The sequence below is a fragment of the Argentina silus genome (assembly GCF_951799395.1).
Source record: "Argentina silus genome assembly, chromosome: 3".
Lineage (NCBI taxonomy): Eukaryota > Metazoa > Chordata > Actinopteri > Argentiniformes > Argentinidae > Argentina > Argentina silus.
In genome coordinates, this window is record NC_139657.1 from 6,501,581 (window position 1) to 6,522,442 (window position 20,862).

General features: G+C 43.5%; 1 protein-coding gene across 1 annotated transcript in view; it reads left to right on the forward strand.

Moving 5' to 3' along the window:
- LOC310802316 (leucine-rich repeat and fibronectin type III domain-containing protein 1-like protein) overlaps nt 1-20,848 on the forward strand; it is a gene marked incomplete at its 3' end in the record, with an annotated part of 35,623 nt that extends 14,775 nt beyond the window's left edge. The window contains exons 3-4 of the mRNA XM_083666601.1: nt 18,319-19,001; nt 20,781-20,848. Of these exons, the coding sequence (XP_083522727.1) occupies nt 18,319-19,001; nt 20,781-20,848 (751 nt within the window). The remainder of the gene's footprint in view (nt 1-18,318; nt 19,002-20,780) is intronic.
- Nucleotides 20,849-20,862: the final 14 nt, after the last annotated feature.

Sequence of the window (20,862 nt, forward strand, 5' to 3'; positions counted from 1 at the left end):
CACACACACGCACGCATGCACGCACGCACAGTACAGTATTTGCACACACAGACACACACACACACACACACACACACTAGAAGCGGTTTGATTCTCAAGATCTGAGATTAGGTTTTTCTTTCAAGTCTCTCCCCCTTTTCTTTGTCATTGCTCACATTATGACTGGCCTCTTCGAATCCAGTCATGTTCCCTTTTTTCCGCGTTGATCTAACTCCGTCTATTCTCCTCACGTACGCCTCTGCTGGAAAGGGCAAGCAGGGGCCGATTGGCTTCATGCCCTACCAGCAGCCACAGACACAAATCTCTCTGTGTGTCTCATCTATGACCTGAGCTCATAGAATGTAGATGGTCCTCATCCTCTTCCTCTGCATTTAAACCCCTGTTGCATATACATTCGTTCGTCCCAATTACACGTGACTGCCTGTACCAACACATAAGCAATAGATCTTACACAGTTGATTAGAGGCTACTGAGGGGTCAAGTCGTTTGATTAAATGTGCATGAAAGAAGTTGGAAACATAAAAAGGGACCCCTTTCCCCTTTGACTACTGTCCTTGGCAATGAAGGATATTTCCAGTTGAACCAACACCCCATATCCCGTGCCATCGTAGCTTAATCAAGACCAGGCATGGCAAGGACAAAGTATGTCATCATCATCACCATAAGCCATCAGCCCCCGTATACGTGCTGGATGCTGCCCTCAATCAGCAGCGATTGGCAGATGGTTCATCTGTCAACTGGGAGCTAGCATAGCAAGGCTGTCCCAGCCAACCTTGTGTCAGTGAGGAGCAAGAGACAGAGAGAGGCTCTCCCCTCCAGGCCCTGCCGCCACCGCCCGTCATGAATGACTGATCAGACAGGACATCTGGCTCTCAGAGAGGACATCTCGTTGCTGGAAGGCTGTAGCACGTGTATGACCCTGTATATAACCCCTTAGTGAGATATGGGCCTCACTTTCAAAGCCGCACGCTAGTATTCCAGTTTCATATCTGGAATGATTCCAATTCCATCCTGAAGTGACAGTCGACACAGTTACTTTTGTGTTCTGCTACTTTTCATTGTAGATGGATACTTTATTGTCCTCAGAGAGTAAAAATGAGGTTCACAGCCATTAACCCATTGTTACAGAATGACAAAAGAAACACAGCTTATAAATCACTTAATACAACATAGTAACATCACAACACAACAGCACTGCAACATCACCGTGTTAGCATATTATGTGAATGTTCTCATATGGTATATAATGTGTTTTGTTTACTGAGTCTTGCTAGTATATTGTTCATCATGACTACTGTTGAACCTCATTATATACATTCTCTGTAATTCCCTGCTGTACACACACGACATTAAATGCTTTGTTAGACATTACCGTCTTTGTCCTCCCTAATTCGATGATTCACTAATATAAACTAATTGGATTACTGCCCCTTGATGACAACTGGCCATTCTAAGCCGAGTGGCAAATACCTGCTTTAATGATTGCCAATTAAACTCAACCATGAAAAATAATGAATGAAATCAAGTGCTGAGGGTCAAAAAGACACACTTGGCTGTAGTTGCATGGGCGTTGATGCTGCTGTTGTTGCTGCTGCTCAGTACTTTTCCTCTCCCCGAATCAAATACAGCCGAGCTCAGCGAAAGGCCCGGCACCGCCGACCTTACCCCACGATCCTCTCCTGCTTGGCGTCTTGCTTTGAGTTTTCATCATTCCTCCTGTGCCCCCAAATCAATTTTTAATTATGGGTGTTGACACGCCCCCCTCCTCCTCATTAGTCCCTGAGAGTGTGTATATTCATTAAGCGGACACGTGACAGTCGCCGCGGTAACGAGGGAAGCATAGGCCTCCAGTTGGTGATTTGAATGTTCGGCCGACAAGTCTCTCTCGTTATAAACGAGGGGATGCAGCAGAATGTTAGACAGATACTGAAGAGTTAACTTTTGATGGATCTTATAAGGGAGGTGGCTACATCATTGGCATGATGGATTGAGGATGGATTGAGTATTGACGGTACCGTATTGATGCTACCAAAATGATAATGGAAAAGGGGACTCGTTTTTCATCACATAGTTTGGTAATATGACAGAGACTTTCCGCTCTGGATCTTTTGAACAGAATTTTTACATGTCCACACCTATGCATGCATGGAAGCACATTTATTTCATTTCAAACAGTGCACTTTGTTTCATAGATCAATACTACTAGCTATTGGATGTCATTGCTCATGGTGCATCCAATAGGAGGCCCTACTTTGTTTTGAAAAACTCTGCAGGCCAGATGTCATAAACACGCAGAATGTTAGTACCACAATTCTGATTCTAATGCTGCAGTGTTGCAGTGCTTTTGCATGTGTTAAAACAATGGTTTACAAATACAAATCAATAGGTGCTTGTGTGTGTGGGTGGTTAATTATATTTGTGCTTCGTGTTTTTTGTTTACGGATCATGGTTACACAGTTGTGAGTTGTACTCTGTTTACATACAATAATATTGGCAGTAATCTCCCTACCATGTTGCTCTACTTCTAAGACTTAATGGACCATTAGATACATTTTCCTGGCAGGAACATTATTATTAGAAGGATTAGCAAAATAAAATGCCCCTGATCTTTTTTTACAATCTAAATCCATCACAGGAACAGTTTGATGCCATCCCTCACTGCATTAGAGGCCATGTCTGACCCTCTGAAGAGAAACAATGTTATTAACTTCCATACTGGATGTCGAGGTAGCAAAAACCTTCAAATGGGTTTTCTTGAATAGTGGATAAACGCTTTTCAGTAAAAAGGTGTGTAAATGTCGTTTTTTTTACCCACGTTTAGCTCCGCTTCATCACAGGTCCTTCCCCCAAAACACACAGACAGACGTAAAAGCGTTTTTCCCACCTTGACTTTAAATCGCTGGAATCTAATTCAATAACAGTTATCTGGATGTCTAAACATGCTTGCAGTGAAAGGCCCACTGAGAGAAGAGTAAGTCTGCTCTGGGGGAACTCCTCCTCTAAGCCTCTTGCTAAGCCCCTTAGTGGTCCTGGATGGCTAGGATTTCACTGGAACGCATTAAGGTGTTCTGAGCCCCACACTGCTCTCCTCAGAACCTCTTTAAACTCCTCAGCACTTCATGTAATCGGAACAGATTTGAGGAAGTGACTCGCCGAGCCATATTTTTACCCCATTTATCGAATGTATCGATCCGCAGTGCATCCACAGAGAGATTTATGCTGGCATTGTGTACGAAGCGCCTGCACGCCTTATGCTGTGCTGTAGCTGTGCTTTTTCATCGCTACTCGCTCTGTGTGGTTGGACCAGCTTTGCACTTGCATGTCTGGGTGGTTTGAGATGATCGGATTGAAAAGGTTTGGTTTGGGTGTTGGAGGGAGCTGTTTGGGCCAGATGGTTGTCAGACAGGTTAACATTCACATCAGACATCTTGCTTCTGACCAGACGACCTGATATGTTGAAGTCTAGGACACAGTGCTACATTTTTCAGTCAAGGATATTGACTAAATGTCTATGTGAGGTTAGTGGAAGATACTGTCTGCCATTTCATGCGCACACCGGCCTCAATTTAAGAAACAACGACGTAAAAAAACCCACAAATTTGTTGCGCCTTCTCTGATATTGAACACGAGCACCCTGGTGATTATGGTGATATCATCTACTAAAATGCAGCAGCCACTACTCTTAAACCTTTGGATGCCATCTACTGTACCATAGCGCCCTTCGCTTTATCACAGGAGATAGTTTTAATACTCATCATTGCATATTTTATCAAAAGGTTGGATGGACCTTGTCAAAGTCCCGTAGATCTCTTCAATAGCGCATGCCCCCTCAATGGCAACATTTCAGCCTGTCATTGGAGCTAAAATGCATAATTAGAATTTGGACAGAGGGTCTGGGCGTTCTGAATTTCATTCAGTTCTACATAGTTTTGAGTAACATTTATAATTAGCAGTTTGCTTACTACCGAACCATAACACCAGGAAAACTTCTGTTATCCTGTGTGAATTAACGGTGCATATTTCACTTTGAGAGAGCAGAGTCAGTAATTAACTCTTTCAATGTGCCTCATTGAGCAAGTATACTGTATAAGCACCTATATGGCTTGCAGTTTATCAAGGGTCTCAGCTCACATGGAGTGTGTTTCCCACTACTGTCAATCAAGTCCCTGAGTCTGTTTATTACGGGACCACGTGGAAGGTTGACCCTTGTGGAGCATGGTGCTGATTCTGGTTTTTGTTTGAATGTTGATAACGTGTTGGCTTCACTTCCAATTTCGTCCGGTCCACTTTGGGAGAGGCCGCTCCCCACCTTCCACCAGCCCATGTCATGTGGCGATCGGGGAGCGGCCCTTAAGGAAGTGTGTGTGCACGTGTGGACATATCTGTGTCACACACCAAACACTGTGGGATGTGAACAAGTAGAGTACAGTAGCTGCCAGCGCTGCCAGACTCACTTAACTGTCCCGGACACTGCAAATGGCCGACTTCAACGAGGGCCAGTGGATGGACACTGTTGTAGTTTACAAAACAGCACACAGCCACAAAGAGTAGAGAGCAAAAAAGTAGAAAATGAACATATATTGTTAAGTAGTTCATTGATGTGATATACAGTGGCTTATTGGATAATCATTAAGGTATATGTTTTATGATATGTTTAAATCTGGTTGTGAATTAGAATGCACACACACACACACACACACGCACACGCACACACTCCTTCTCTCTCACGCACACATTCAGAACATGATGTGTTGTCAAAAAGGCGTGTACATTCATCCTGCTGTCTTATGACAGTGTGACAGTAGGATAACTAAATGCAGTGTCAGCAAGTCTTCTTACGTATACATACTGCACACATACTACTGTACACACACACACACACACACACACACACACATACTACTGTACACACACACACACACACATACTACTGTACACACACACACACACACACACACACACACACACACACACACACACACAGATAGAATTGCATAAATATGCAGTCTTAGCATTACCGTCTAGAATGATGGCAGAAAGGAATAAGACTACTTTTATGCTGTCTTTATTCATAATCTTGTTTATCCCTCCAGTAATTACTCTCTGTTTTATCAATCTCACAATTAGCAGCAACACAAACGTTCTCTTCCAGCCGGGTAAAAGCCAGAGAGAAATGCATTCATCAGCCACCATCTCTGGTCTCCACAGTGCCATGAAATGCATTAGGAATAAAAAACAATGGTGCATTAACTGCTTTACAAAAGGTGTCATTTGTTGTTAGTTTTTTCATGGAAATGGGAGATCATTATTATTTAGCTTTTCCAGTGCAGGCGCATCCGCGACAGGGGATTTACTTTACACTGGGGTGTCTTATAGGTTTTGATGGATGTGACAGCAAGTTGCCTGGAATGATGATCATCATGATGATGATCATGAAGATGTCGACGATAATGTTGATGATTAATGATTATAATGACGATATAGTGATGAATCTTGATTGTGGTGGTGATGGTGATGATGATATTGATAGTGGCAGTGGAAGCGATGAAGATGATGAAGATGATGCAATAATCCAAGAGGATAAGAAAAATACAGATCTCTACAATCAAGCTATAAGCTATAATGCCGATGATGACCATAATGACACCATTGTATGATCACATATAATAATGGCCCCTATTAGTCAGATGATGCTGATGATAACAATGGAATTGACCATACTTCTTGTATCCACCGAGCTGTGGTACAGTGTGTATATATATATATATATATATGTATGTATATACCACACGATGATTCCCCCCCTCTGTTTCACTTACCTGTCTGTCTGTGGTCAGTGACGTGCGTCGTAGTCCCAGCTTTCCTTGCCACACTCAGGAGAGCCTGCGTCACGCCGCATTAGCGTGGGAGTGGAGTCGACTCTTACCAGCGTGGGCTGAAGCCCTGCCGGACCACTAACAGCAATGTGAACACAGCATTGGCCTGTGTGTTGCTCAGCTGGTAGAGAATAGACATTGTGTGTTAGATTCCCGCTGGGACCATATATACCAAGGACATGTATGCACTCACATCAGACATCTTGCTTCTGACCAGACGACCTGATATGTTGAAGTCTAGGACACAGTGCTACATTGTTCATTCAAGGATATTGACTAAATGTCTATGTGAGGTTAGTGTAAGATACTGTTTGGCATTTCATGCGCACACCGGCCTCAATTTCAGAAACAACAGACATGTAAAAAACCCCACAAATTTCAGCGTGGGCTGAAGCCCTGCCGGACCACTAACAGCAATATGAACACAACATTGGCCTGTGTGTTGCTCAGCTGGTAGAGAATAGACATTGTGCGTTAGATTCCCGCTGGGACCATATATACCAAGGACATGTATGCACTCACTGTCCAGTAATGTCGCTTTGGAGAAAACCATCTGGCAAATGGCATTGTTATACTATCATATAATAGCCCACAGAATGATTCCGAAGCATCGAAGGGAAGAGATAGTGTAGTGTTTCTGCAGGCCACACATCTCCCAAACCAGACCCCCCCCAACACACACACACACACACACACACACACACCCCACCTACTCCTCCGCTCAAGACTGGGCACAAGCCTAATGTCTGTCCCTCTGTAGTAGCGGTCCCCTTGTACTGGGACGTCTGAGATGCTCCTTTGTGTTCCAACGTTGTGTTCCATTGTAATTGCAACTCCAATCAGCCAATAGCCATATCCTGTCGCTCTGCTGTTCTGTTCATTCCTCTCTCTCTCTCTCTCTCTCTCTCTCTCTCTCTTTCTTTTTCTCTCTCTCTCTCTCTGAGGGAGCTTTTTAATTCCCTTAAAATTACCCTGCTGCCCGTGTGAAGATATGGGGGCCTAGCGCTCAGAGACGAATACTGCGCTGTTAACCTGCAGCTAAAAGGATCCTCTGTTCGCCACAGGGGGCCTTATTATCTCCTATACCATCCTCTTTAAGAAAAGGGGATGGAACCCAACTATACCCCGCACAGGAATGTGAGAGAATGCAGGCCATGTCCGGGCTATAAATAGCAGCAAATGCTGAGCGCCACTGAAACGCCGCGAAAAAAACTCACTCATCCCCCTATACCTTTGATTTGGAACGTTGTGTCATTTTGCGGGATCCCCAACTGTTGCTTTTAGCCGCGCGTCGGCGGTTTATTTTTCGTCGTGAGAGATGACAGGCTCCTCTTATCTCGGGATGAAATGATTGGAATGATAGCGTGGAGGCTGCCAAGTAAATAGAGGCGTCTTCCTGTTAATGGTGGAGATCCTGGAAATCTCAAGGCCATTGCCGTTTTAACTGGTCTCTAAGGTTTATCAACAGTTGGTTTGTTGGTTGGTTGGTTGGTTCGTCGCATTGTGGCGTTGTGACAGTGATTGATCAAAAGGCTGGTGGACAGGTCTCACATTCGATCTCTGTGTGTGTGTCTCATGCTGCACAATGTACAAAGAAGGGGGGCCTTCGTAGATGATAGATATGTTTTTCATGAGAAGTGACGATTATGTAGGAAGAGCAGAGGCGACAGTTCAATGTGTAAACAGCCTGCGATGACTTACTGTAAAGGTTCCTAGCACACCTAACCTCAGGCCAGAGGACCCTCACACACTGCTTCAAACCACACAGACAGAACCAGGTTGTAATGCCGACTGTATTTGAATATGGGGCCATTACTGTAAGCCCTGAGGGCAACGATAAACATGGAACTGTGTCATATCAATTATTCAACAGAATTTGTTTTCCAGAATTTCACTCACAATACACACACACACAAACACACACACGCACGCACACAAACACACACACATGCACACACAAACACACACACACACACACACACATTGTGCTACTCAGATCAGCTTAACGGGGGACACGCCTATAGTCAGAGCCAGCCCACCTTTTCCTCTTCACTTCCTCTCTGCCAGGTAGAGGGCACCGAGGTGAGCGCATGAATAAATGATGAAATAATGGGAGTCTGTTTTGAAAGGCTGGTCACGCCTGCTCTTCTCTCCCTTGGCTGGAGCTGGAGCTTGGCTCTGGTGCTGGCTGAGGCAGACAGGCAGGGGGCCTTGGGCATGTGCTTGCTAACTCTCTCCCTCCCCTCCCCTCCCTGGCCCTCCTCAACAGTGGAGGCCATCCAACATCAATAATACACCAGGCCCCCTTGCTCTGCGCTTGCCTCCTGGTGAAGGGCTGGGCAGATGGGAGAGTGGGTGCTGGATGGCCCTGGCAGAACCTCTATGCATGACCTGATTCTTTATGAGCCATATGAACACACTCGCTGCTGAAATCATTTACTTTCTTCTCCTAAAATTTAAAACAGGAGGTGGAGGCCTAGTCACCTGTGTGTGTGTGTGTGTGTGTGTGTGTGTGTGTGTGTGTGTGTGTGTATACGCTTGTGTTTGTGTATGTGTGTGTGCGTGCATACTTGTGTGTTTGTAAATAGTGAGGCAGGGGTATCTACAGTATGCAGTGGTACCAAGGCAAATCTTTTTGTCCGATAAGACACAGTTCTAGTTGTCAGGTGAGGCAGGGAGAGGGAGAGCAGGGTAGAGACTCTGACAAACATGGGCCGATCCGCCTACTGTCTGTGTGATTGGCCCTGGGGCTGCAGTTGCCTGACGCTGCAAGGGGAATGAGTAATGTGGCGCATGGCATGATGCCGCCTCTCTGCCCACCAGCCCCTGCCGGCTACAGTGATGCCACTCTCATGCCCTGGAGAGGTGCTGGTTTGAAGGTAGGAGGTGGCACAACAGTGTGTGTGTGCGTGTGCATGTGCGTGTGTGTGTAGACGTGTTTGTAAATGGCGGAGCAAGGCTATCTATGCAGCGTTACCGTAGACATTTCATTATTCCCCTTTTTATCAATTAATATTGTTGTATCTTCTCAACTGTACACAATGGATGTCTGTAACTAGGTTTGAATTATTATTATTATTATTATTATTAATAATAATAATAATAATATTAATAATAATATTATTCTTATGTGGAGAATGCAGATGTAAGAAGGGATTAGTGTTTGTGCGTTGGTCCTGGCCCAAAAGAGACCTGGGGTGAGTTTCTAGAAAGCTTCGTAGCTTAGTAGTACTTAATTTCTCCCAACAACCCAGCCGTGCGAGAGAAACAATTGCAAAGTCTATGTTTGCAGGGCAATCTTGTGTGTGAAAGAACACAATTTGTGAAATGAAGAAACTTCGCTGGTCTAGAAGAGGAGAGGGCCTGTCAAAAGAGATAAAGCTACCACTTTAGCTAAGAAGCTTTCAGGAAACTGACCCGTGCTCAGTGACCCTAGGGTGAAGACAGAAAGACCAGAAAGAAATGTGTTTTGTCTCAAGAGGGAAGATAAATCCTCAACCTGTAACTTTGCTAAAAGGGATGGTTCAGCCTATTTTCATGTTTAGGTGAAATATCATCTTACCCTAAGTTGTCCTCATAGGCCAGTAGTGAAAGCTTCTCTCGTTCTCCCTTCTCCACTCTGCTACAGCAGCAAAGGCTAACAGTTGGCAAAAGCATGTACAGGTTCGCCTGGTCTATAGCCGCTACAAATCTTTATTTGAGGTTTCTCTGAGGAGATTTTGGCGTTTCATTTCAACAATGCTAACTTAGGTGCCATTGGAATCTAGTCGATTGGAAAGGGCTGCGGTAGCAGAGTAGAGAGTGGAAAACGGGAGAAGCGTTCACTACTCAGGGTAAGATGTCACCTAATTTCACCTAAACATGAACAAAGGCTGAGTCATCCCTTTAATTCATTACTTTCGATAGAATTTAGTTTTTTTATTAAGAAACTTGTCAGTTTCTAATTTAATTCACTCATGGCATGTCTATTCTCCCAACCTAGTATAATTAGTTCTGTCATCCAGTTATTTTACAAAGACCATGAGATATTGTCTAGTTGGAATTTCATTCTGGTTATGAATTAGCCAACACAGGAGTGAATAACTGTCACATACCTAATCTCCTTTCGTAAAAGCTTTGAAAAAAAAGAACAAGATAGTGGCAAAATAAGCTTTTGCAATTTGCATCAGTGTGTGTGTGTGTGTGTGTGTGTGTGTGTGTGCCCGAGTGGGTGCATGTGTGTGTATGTGTATGTGTATGTGTATGTGTGTGTGTGTGTGTGTGTATGTGCATGTGTATGTGTGTGTGTGTGTGTGTGTGCGCGTGCATGCGTGCGTGTGTGTGTGTCTGCCTGCCTGCCTGCCTGCGTGTGTGTGTGTGTCCTCCAAAACATATTGCCCCTCCTCCCTCCTCCTGCAGTACCTCGTTAGCAGCTGAGTCAGGTCCGCTTGTGACTACAGCTCTGATAATTGTATGAATAAATAAGAGCGATGGGTAAACGTACAGGCCTCACCAGCTAGACGCCTGTAATCCAGCTTCCCTGAGACACCGCCGACGCCATCCACCATGCAAATGCCTCTCGCATTTGCGTTATCTTTAAGGCTGTGTTTCTCCACTACACTGCACGCCAATCATTCAGGAAATTATACGGTGCAGTCATACTGCTGGGATTATGTGGGGAGGAAATCGTGAGTATTGACCATGATGGGTATATTTTTTTCTGTGGACGTACAGCTCTTGTTCCTCTGGAGGGAAATGGAGATGGATTTGAGGGCCACTAGCAGGATGTTATTTGATCATTTGTAACAGAGGTTCAGGTGGAATGAATGCAAATAGAGTTTGTTTTCACACCCCTCCAACAATTTCAGTTATCAATGTCAATATGACACTATGATCACTATTTCATCAATAGACTGGGCCCAAAGATTGCCCAGTCTCCAGGCCCACTGTTTTGGTTTAATGTGTCATGGATGGTGGTGCATAATGTGTTGCTAGTTTATCATTATAGCTACAGTTTTCGATTTAATACCTCAGTTACATCGCCCCCAATAAACAAATTAGTATTAGGTACCCTTGGATGCACTTTGGGATAGACCAAAGCCGATTTATCTAGCAAAACACATTTCATTTACAGTCTATTTTAGGCTCTGCTCATCTCACTAGGATCTTCATTAGAGGTTTCAATCAGCCCAGTGTTTAGGAATCAAACAAACAAAATCCAGCAGTTTCATTTCCCTGCATTCAATCAATTTGTCAGAAAGAGAATAATTTGGTTCCCTATTCACAATCAGGCCTGTGCTTCATTGTGTGGGTAATTTAATTTAGACTATCTGCCGTGAGTGTGTTTCATGAATCAGTCTCTCCGAATCGTGACAAAAACCTTGTCTTCACTCATTTTCTTTGTGACCACTTATCTTGCGTTTTTATCTCGCAGACAACACCCTATCGTCTCTCATGTCAGTAAGCCCCACTCCAGAGCAACCTCTGCCCCGATAAATTCAGTAATGTAACCAAATGCACAGAGAAAAGCGGATAAAGGTTCCTCCGCACTGCACAGATCAAGGCCCCTTTGTTCCCGCCATTGTGCCGCAATAAGTCGCGGCGAACAAGACTGAATGGATGTCGTCCAGATAGGGGAAGACTGAGAGAGGGATCGGAGAGAGAGACACTCTGGGGTTCCCAGTCAAATTAACAGGCAAAGGTGAGGCAAATGAGAGGGACTTCAAAGCTGCTTTAAAGTGGTTAGACAGAAGAGCACCTCCCCCTGCCGTCCCCCTGCTGCGGCATAATAGGATCCAGGACTGAGATCTGTCAGTTCCACACATCTGCAGGCAGACTCATCCTCTACTTGTCCCCCTACAGGTACAATCTGACAATAAAGTCTCACTATTAAAGCCATGGACGGAGAGAGTGAGCAAGAGAGTGAGAGAGAGAGCAGGAGAGAATACACTCATTAAACCATTGCCAATCCAGGGGGTGAGGGTATTGTTTACAAGGAGGATATGGAGATGAATCGAGGTTTGCTATGCAGAGTTGACCCCTATTTCTATTCCTAAAACAAAGGCATTCAGACATGTTGAAGACAAAATGGCCCCCATTTTTTGTTTTCTTGCCCAAAATGGTAACCAAAACATTTCAATAGAAGGGGCGTGCAGTTCATTCACATATACAGACACATGTTTGGAAAACTATAGAGAGATAGCAAAGCTTGCATTGCATTTTTCATGCTGATTTGCGCATAAATATTGACAAATTATCATGGACATCCCGTCCTGTGCATTAGTGTTGTTTGTCTTTGTTTGTTGTTTGTTATTAATTTTCCTGGTTTTCTCACGTTGTTTTTTCATTTCTGTCACTTTGTTATCTGCCCTTGTGCATTTTCCCGCTTGTGTAATTGTCTACCCATTCCCCGATTGATTTCCCCTGTTCCTTACCATCATTCCCTGTGTATTTAGTCTGTGTGTCTCATTCCCAGTTTGTTTATTGTGCCTCTGTGTCAATACATCCCAGCAATTTCCCTAGTGTCTAGTTTTCATGGTTTTTGATCTTTGAGTGTTTTTTAACTTCACCCTTTTGCCTTCTCCCTGTTGGACTATCTGCCTTGACCTTGGATTGACTACCTGTGTACCATACTCTGTTTTGCCTACCCCTTTCTGGATATACGCTACCTATTGACTGCCCACCTGTGTACCAAACCTTTTGCTAGTAAATGCTATTATTTTGGATCACGCCTGTGTCCTGAGTCATGCTATTGAGTCCTCTGCCAAAGTACTAGTCATTTCAATGGACACTGTTAATAGAGATGTTTGGAAATATTCTGGTAAAGGTTTTTGTGAGAGCTACAGTGTTTGTGCACACAACAGTAGGTCAAACTGCACCTGTAAAAATGTCATCCGATCTAATATGTACAATTCTACACTTAGTTTGGGGGTGCAATTCCCGCTGGGACCATATATACTAAAAATGTATGTAATTACTGCAAGCATCTGCTAAATGGCATACATATATACAGTACCAGTCAGAAGTTTGGACACACCTTCTCATTCAATGGTTTTTCTTTATTTTTATTATTTTTCTACATTGTAGATTAATATTGAAGACATCAAAACCATGAAGGAACACAAATGGAATTATGTAGTAAACAAAAAAGTGTTAAACAAACCAGAATTTTATTTTAGATTTTAGATTCTTCAAAGTAGCCACCTTTTGCTTTGATGACAGCTTTGCACACTCTTGGCAAGGTGTGTCCAAACTTTTGACTGGTACTGTATATATATATAGATATAGATAGATATGCATGTATACTGTGTATAGTAGGTCTAGTAGTATTTGTGACAAACACACTGGGTGCCGAAATGCTGATTTATTCAAAAGAGAGGCAAGGCAGTAATATAGTGGGCTCTTGATCGGAGTAGTACTGTAGCATTCTTGACAGGATGTCCTGTGGTAAATTTCATGTCATTGTTCCCATGTCGTTCATTATATCCCTTGATTAGAGTGAGTTCATTCAATGTCCGAGACTGTCTGCACTTGTATTTTGTAGGAATGCAGAATACTCTTCTACATTGAGTTCAGCATGTGTGGTTTGCACACAAATATGTCTGACATTTTCCTTAGTATACTGTAAATATGATTTATACTTTACTTTCAATGTAAATGTCAAACTTTCCGAAAGAAAAGTTATAGACAGGTTTTTAGCATATAAGGAGCCGGGGTTGATAATGACTCTGAGAGAGAGCTACAGGCTCCAGGGTATTTAACACTACTGAGTGATGCAAATTCTCTGGTCCACTCGCTGTTTCCCAGTGGGAAGAAAATGTGGGGGCAGACAGCTCAGAAGTAACAGTTTAAAGTGAGGTCCTAAGCCACCCATTTCCCATTTTCCATCTCCTTGTCCTCTGTCTCTACGTCCTCGAAATAAATGTTCTGTTAAATTATTAAAACAACAAATCAGTTTGTGATAATGATATTTTATGCCGGGTCCTGGAGAGTTTTTTTTTTTACCAAAGATTATCAGTGTGTTCTGCTCTTAGCTGAGGAACCGAGCGAGCTGTCTTAATGAGATGGCACTGGGCAATGTTTACTAAATGATTCTCAGGCAGTCCATCAGCTTTTTAAACTGTTGATGGAATTTAAATGTCAAGACTTGTTAGCCTGGCAATGATATACGTACTGAAATGGGAGATTTGGAAGTGTTTGTGAGTTTGTGAGTGAAGACAGATTGACATTTAAACACAGCGTTCAGTGATTGTACCCAAGAATTCTTTGGCACATCACTTTTAATGACTGGCATACTCTCCTCCATCACTAACAAGGCATTTCGCTGAAAAACACAGCAGATCTGCTGCTTATCTGCGCTTCAGAATCCACATAATTGACCACATACTTCATAGAACCACTAAGTGCTCCATCACAATAAATCTATGCAAATGATTGTGTGTGCGTGTGTCAGTATGTGCGTGTGTGTGTGTGCGTGTGTCAGTATGTGCGTGTGTGTGTGTGTGTGTGTCTGCACGTGTGTATCTGAACCTGTGTGTCTGCATGTGTTTGTCTGTGTGTGTGTGTGTGTGTGTGTGTGCATGTGTGTGTGTGTGTGTGCGTGTGCGGAATACATTCTGGGGCATTAGCAAATAACAAGAATTAGCAATAATTATCACACAAAAAAAAGTAGTGTCCAAAGCATGATTCGAACCAGCAACATTTGGGTTGCAAGCAGGGCGGTTCATGCCTCCACCACCCCACCGACCTCCTCGTATTTACCTGCCAGTATAGCTAGATAACACGTTCACATAGAACATATTCTTTGGTCTGCAGAAACAATCCCCCAGAACATATTCACTTGGTTGGTGTGTGTGTGTATGCATGTGTAGTGATGGTTCTGTGGTGTGGTGATGGTTCCGAAGGTGATGGTGTGTGGTGTGTGATGGGAGTTCCAGAATGTTCAGACAGAGGGTGGACTTGATCCAGAGCTCCGGAACAAAATCTTCAATTTATTGAAAAATAAATAAGAAAAAAATACCAGAGTTAACTACTAGTCTAACTACTCAGTAATGATCAAACATTTAAAACACGCTGCTGCCCTCAACTGCAGGCCCTCCATCTCATTCAGGAGCAGCGCACCAGCCGAAACCCCTCCAAGGCCGCCCAGACACTACAATCCTGCCACAGCCACAGCCACAGCCACAGCTAGCCCCAACATCCCCTAACCACCAGCCCAGCACAGGCATCCCCAGCCCAGCTTCAGACCTCCCCAGACTAGGCCTTCAACCCTCTTAGCAGCCCCACCTCTGCAGGAGCCACAGCCTGGTAGGGTGAGCTACGTCACTGAAGACTGCAGACCCTCCCCCCACCAAGTGACCCCAAAGAGATCCATCACATGCCAATGGTGTGACAATGCCTTGCCACACCATTGGTCGCCATCCAGGGAGGGCAGTACCCCCATCCATACCCCACCCTTCTGCACCCAGCACACCCCAACCAGAGAGGGCATTACACCCTACCACCATTTTCCTCGACTGACTGACTAGACTTAAAAAAACTCCCAGCCCCATTTATACAGCTTCAAATGTAGTTTAAATTCCAATCCTACTCCAACATTCTTCCCAAAATGTGTTAATATAGTCCCTTCTTTGAATGTTAGTATCGGAAATGACAAATTTGGTCTCTTTAAAATTAGCCTAGGTGTTTAAATAAAAAGTCCTTCATATGTACTGATTTCATTACATCAAATTGTTTAAACCTTCTCATGCTGACAGACACCTGGTTGAAAGTGGAAGTGTCCCCTTGAATAAAGCCACTCATCTGGTTTCTCTTTCTGGTTTTCAGAAACCTATACACACTGGTCGTGGTGGTGGTGTGGCTGTCATTCATGGAGAAAATGTCAGTTGTGGCCCTGTGTCACTTGAATCTCTAATGTTTGCTTTAAACAAGCAGCACACTATCCTTCGTGTATTAATATATCACCCTCCTAAACCGAGTAGTGATTTGATCAAATAATTCTCCTATCAGTGACAATGGCTAAATACGACAAGGTGACAATTCTTGGAGATCTGAACATCCACACATGCTGCGTATGTGGATATACTTTAGGTCTTGAATTTGTGAATCTAATAGAATCCTTTGTTCTTGTACAATCTGTCACAGGGTCTACACAGCCATTCTCTTGGCCTTGTGATGTCATAGGGCCTGACATTAAACAGCCTGGAGACAAAGGATGGGTGTTTCAGACCATCTTGGTGTTGTTTTTAATGTGCTGTGTTCTACTCCTACCAACAACCTGTCTAATTGCATTCGCTCTCACCTCATTAACTCTACCACTGCAAGTCATTTTGCTAATGTCTTCCCATCTTCTTGAGCTGACTCTGTTTCAATTCATCAAACAGAAGAATTAGTATATTGAACTCATATAAATACAATAAATAATAGTAAATTGTTTCAATGGTATGTGTTTGGCTACTCTTGATACTGTGGCACCCATTAAAACACAGAAAAAGTAATAAAACTGATTCTCAATAATATTTTTTTTTTTCATTTGAATGTTGCTTTCCTTCTGTTTCAATTTCTATGTTCTCTTTTCTTGTTTAGTACCACTTTGTAACCTTGTTAGAAAAGAGCTATACAACTAAAAGTCTTCTAATTGTTGTTATTATGGGCGGGTCCTGACATTAAATTGGTTCGCTTCAAAACTATGCACTAGCATGCTTGTGTAAGCTTTACACTGAAGGACACATACTAGTAATATACAGTAACCCATGTCTAAAAAGATGTTGACGAGTATCACTGACTCCATAGCATTCATGTCAGGTTGAAATTCTGTTTTTTAAGCTGGCCTGCTCATTTATTTTCTTCCTCAGCAGCTGCTAAAATGGGGCAAGAAAATTGACGTAATTTAGGAGAGTACAGCAACGCTGACGTATTACCCAACAAATTGAGCACAATCTTTTCAAATCATTACACTTTAGGAGTGTGGAGCAATGGAGCAACATATCTTGAAATGTTTAGACGTTCCTCACTGTATATATGAGCTCAACACAAGGCCCTGTGTCTCTTGGTGGATTTAATCCCTACTGCTGGAGCGTGCTGAAGGCTTTTCCATTGATCACATTGATCTCAAAGTGTTCTTTCTCTACAAAGTAATTGGAACTGGATTCTGTGATTCAGTGTGGGTGTAACTCATTGGCTTCGGGAAAACACACAAGGGACCCACACACACTTTACTTCTCACCGCATTTATTTCACGTTATAAATTTCAGGTACATCTATTTCTATGGCTCTCTGGTATCGACTGGGATATTTGTCATATTGACGCGTGCTTCTATAAAAGACAGCGGGGGACCCCTAAGGGTCTACCGTAACACTGTGAAATATAGTATATAAGAAAGAAATGTCTTAAATAGGAGTTTTGTCTAAGATAACCTTTTATTTGAACCATAAGTCAGCGTTCAGAATCCTACATCATAGTCCCAGAACTTTGGACTGAATTGAATCTGAGGTAGTCATATTTGGCCCTCCTAGCTCCACGGTAGCAACACAGAACAGTCTTGGCTGTCTGTCTGACAACGTGAAATCTTCAGCTCGAAACCTAGGGGTGATTTTTGATGCTGACCTCAATTTTGAGAAACAAATCAAAACAGTTGTACAGTCATGTTTTTATCAGTTGAGAAAGATTTCCAAAATACAGCATTTCTTGTCATTTGCCCGATCCAGAAAGTCGTCCATGCATTCATCTTATCTTGTTTAGATTATTGCAACTCCCTCTATTCTTCCCTGAGTAAAAAGTATCTCTCACAGTTACAGATAGTTCAAAATGCAGCAGCTCTTAACCAGAACTGGGAAAAGAGACCACATCACCCCAATTTTAGCCTCCCTACATTGGTTATCTCTTAGTTTTACTGATAACTTTTAAGGCTCTGCTGGGTCTGGCACCCCTATGAGCCTCGACGCAGCCTAAGATCCTGAGTCAGAGCCCTTCTGGCCGTTCTGGAGTCTAGACTGAAGACAAAAGGTGACCGTGCCTTTGCCATTGGGGCCCCTAAACTCTGGAACGACCTGCCTGAGGATATTAGTCTAGCAAATTCTGTATTTTCTTTTAAATCTCTTCTTAAAACTCCTTTTTATAGAGCCTTTAATTGATGCTGCCCTTATTCTTTTTAATGTGTTGTGTTTTACTGTTTCTACTTAGATTTAGTTTTTATTTGCATATCCATTTTATCTATTTGTAAAGCACTTTGTAGGACTGTTAAATAAAAGGTGCTATATACTGTAAATAAAGTTTATTATTATTATTATTATTTATTTTGGGGAAAATACCGTAACCTTTGGTTTTAAACAATGTAACCTTCTTCCCATTTTTAGACAACTTTTATTTTCCCTATAAGTGAATAATACAAGCGATCAAACCCAAAACAAAGCAGTTAAACCCTAAAACACTCCCCCCCTCTCTCTCTCTCTCTCTGATTGGCAGAATGATCCCCTCCACCAGCCAGGATTTCCTGGTTCGTGACCTGGTGTCGGGGCGGGACTACGACCTGTGCGTGCTGGCGGTCTACGATGATGGTGTCACCTCCCTGACAGCCACACGGCAGGTGGGCTGCATTCAGTTTGTCACAGAGACCGAGTATAGCCAGTGCCAGTCGCTGCACAGCCAGTTCCTGGGCGGCACCATGATCATCATCATCGGCGGCATCATCGTGGCCTCCGTCCTCGTCTTCATCATCATCCTCATGATCCGCTACAAGGTCTACAGCCAACAGGGGGCGATAACGGACACAGGCAAGACTGGCACCCTGGCTAATCTCCGCTCTCAGACCAACGGGGGCCAGGCTGGGGGACAGGTGTCCCGGTCAGGGTCAAAGGTCACCGAGAGCCAGGAGGAGCAGGCCCATGCCTTCGCTGGGTTGGGGGTGGGTCCACAGGGGACAGGGTTCGGTGGTGTGAGTGGAGCAGCATCACCAAATGCCACCATAAAGGACTCCAATACCATGGCCTTGGTGGTTGACTGTGAGAGGGGTGTGCAGATGTCATCAGACGTGACTGCAGAGGACCTCCTATCGCCCACCAAGATGCGCCTGTCCAGGACTGCCATCGAGATGAAGAGGAGAGCCTCCCTGATACCCAAAGAGTCCGATAGCGTGGATGTGGGAGGAAGTAAGTGGAGAGAGAGAAAGTTATTATATATATGAATATAAACATATATCTACACTCACTGAACACTTTATTAGGAACACCTGTACACCTTCTCATGGGGGAGGTGGTGTAATGGTGTGAGCAATGTTTTCTTGGCACACTTTGGGCCTGTTAATACCAATCAATCATCGTTTGAATGCCACAGCCTTTTTGAGTATTGTTGCTGACCATGTGCATCCCTTCATGGCCACAATTTACCCATCTTCTAATGGCTACTTCCAGCATGATAATGCACCATGTCACAAAGCAAAAGTCATCTCAAACTGGTTTCATGAACATGACAATGAGTTCAGTGTTCTTCAGTGGCCTTCCCAGTCACCAGATCTGAATCCAATAGAACACCTTTGGGATGTGGTAGAACGGGAGATTCATAGCTTGAAAGTGCACCTAAAAATCTGCAGGAATTACGTGATGTAATCATGTCATCATGGACCAAAATCTCAAAGGAATGTTTCCATTTTGTGGAATAACCCTAACCCTAACCCTAACCCTAACCCTAACCCTACCCAGTGTTAGTATAGTGTTCCTAATAAAATGTTAGGTGAGCGTATATATATACAGTATATATATATATACAGAGAGAGAGAGAGAGAGAGAGAGAGGAAGACACCGAGCTAGATAGACAAACCACAAACATAGACAGATGGAGGGAGAGGGAAACAGAATATGACCCAATTTGTCTTCATCTGCTATTTCCTATCTCTTGCATGTCTGAAAACAACTCCCTTGTATTTAAATTTTATTCCATCTTTGAGCTATATACAGAAGGTATTGGCAACTATAGCCATATCGCTGAGTGTGTGCCAATTGTTTTGCGAGCACATACTAGCGCAACTCAGTGCACCTCACATTGTATTTGTGAAGAGAAGAGGCCATTCAACAGGCTCAATTGACCACAGCCAAGTATATCTTCAAAAGGTCTCTCCAGAGCGAGGGAACTTGGGATACGTTGTTCCAATCAAATAATTGCACTTTCTGAATGAATGGCCATGGATTTCAAGATCGCTGCGCCTGTAAATAAGTAAATCAATAGAATGAATTGAATCAGGATCAGGGAGAGCTTAGGTTGCCTCTCTCGATACTGCCAATCATCAAGGTGCATCTGGGGAAATTGATTTTGGTGGAAATTAAGGGACATAATGAAATAAAATGACCAACTTTCACTGCAGATAATTTGTCAATGAAAATAAAACGATTCTCTGCTACTCAGGATCAGATTTGGCTGCCCCTTACACCTGGCCAAAGAAGCATCGTAATGACCAAAGGATATATTTATTGTTATTCCCAAAGCTGATGCTGCGTAAAGCCCCATTTATACTGCAATGCAGATACTGTATAATTGATTCCCAAAAAAAATGCTGCAGCAAATGGTCATTCTGTGATATATTACTAGTAGTAATGTCTTTATTTTAAGGCAGTTAACCACAGTATAATCGCAGAGAACTACACAAGTGCAAAGTGTGTAATATGTTTTGAGCCGCTTTGCTGTATCCCAAATCTGATTTTTTGCCAGATACCTGTGTAGCTGCCCCAGCATGAGACAAAACGGAGCCATTCTGGGGCAGCTGACACCGGGCTATGAATCACTGTCCCACGGCCGTGTCCGCAGGCCTGTCGTCCCTCCCCTCCGGAGAGTGTTGTGTCCCTGAGACGGGAGGTTGAGGGACGAGAGAGCCGTGGCCGGGCCTGTCACTAACTCTCTCAGACTCATCCCTCACCTCTATTTGTCTCTCCCCACAGACACGCAAGCGCCCGCGGCCGGCGATGACAAGAGGGCTCACCGAGACTGGAGCGATTTTAAAATTTGATGACTCCTTCTGCT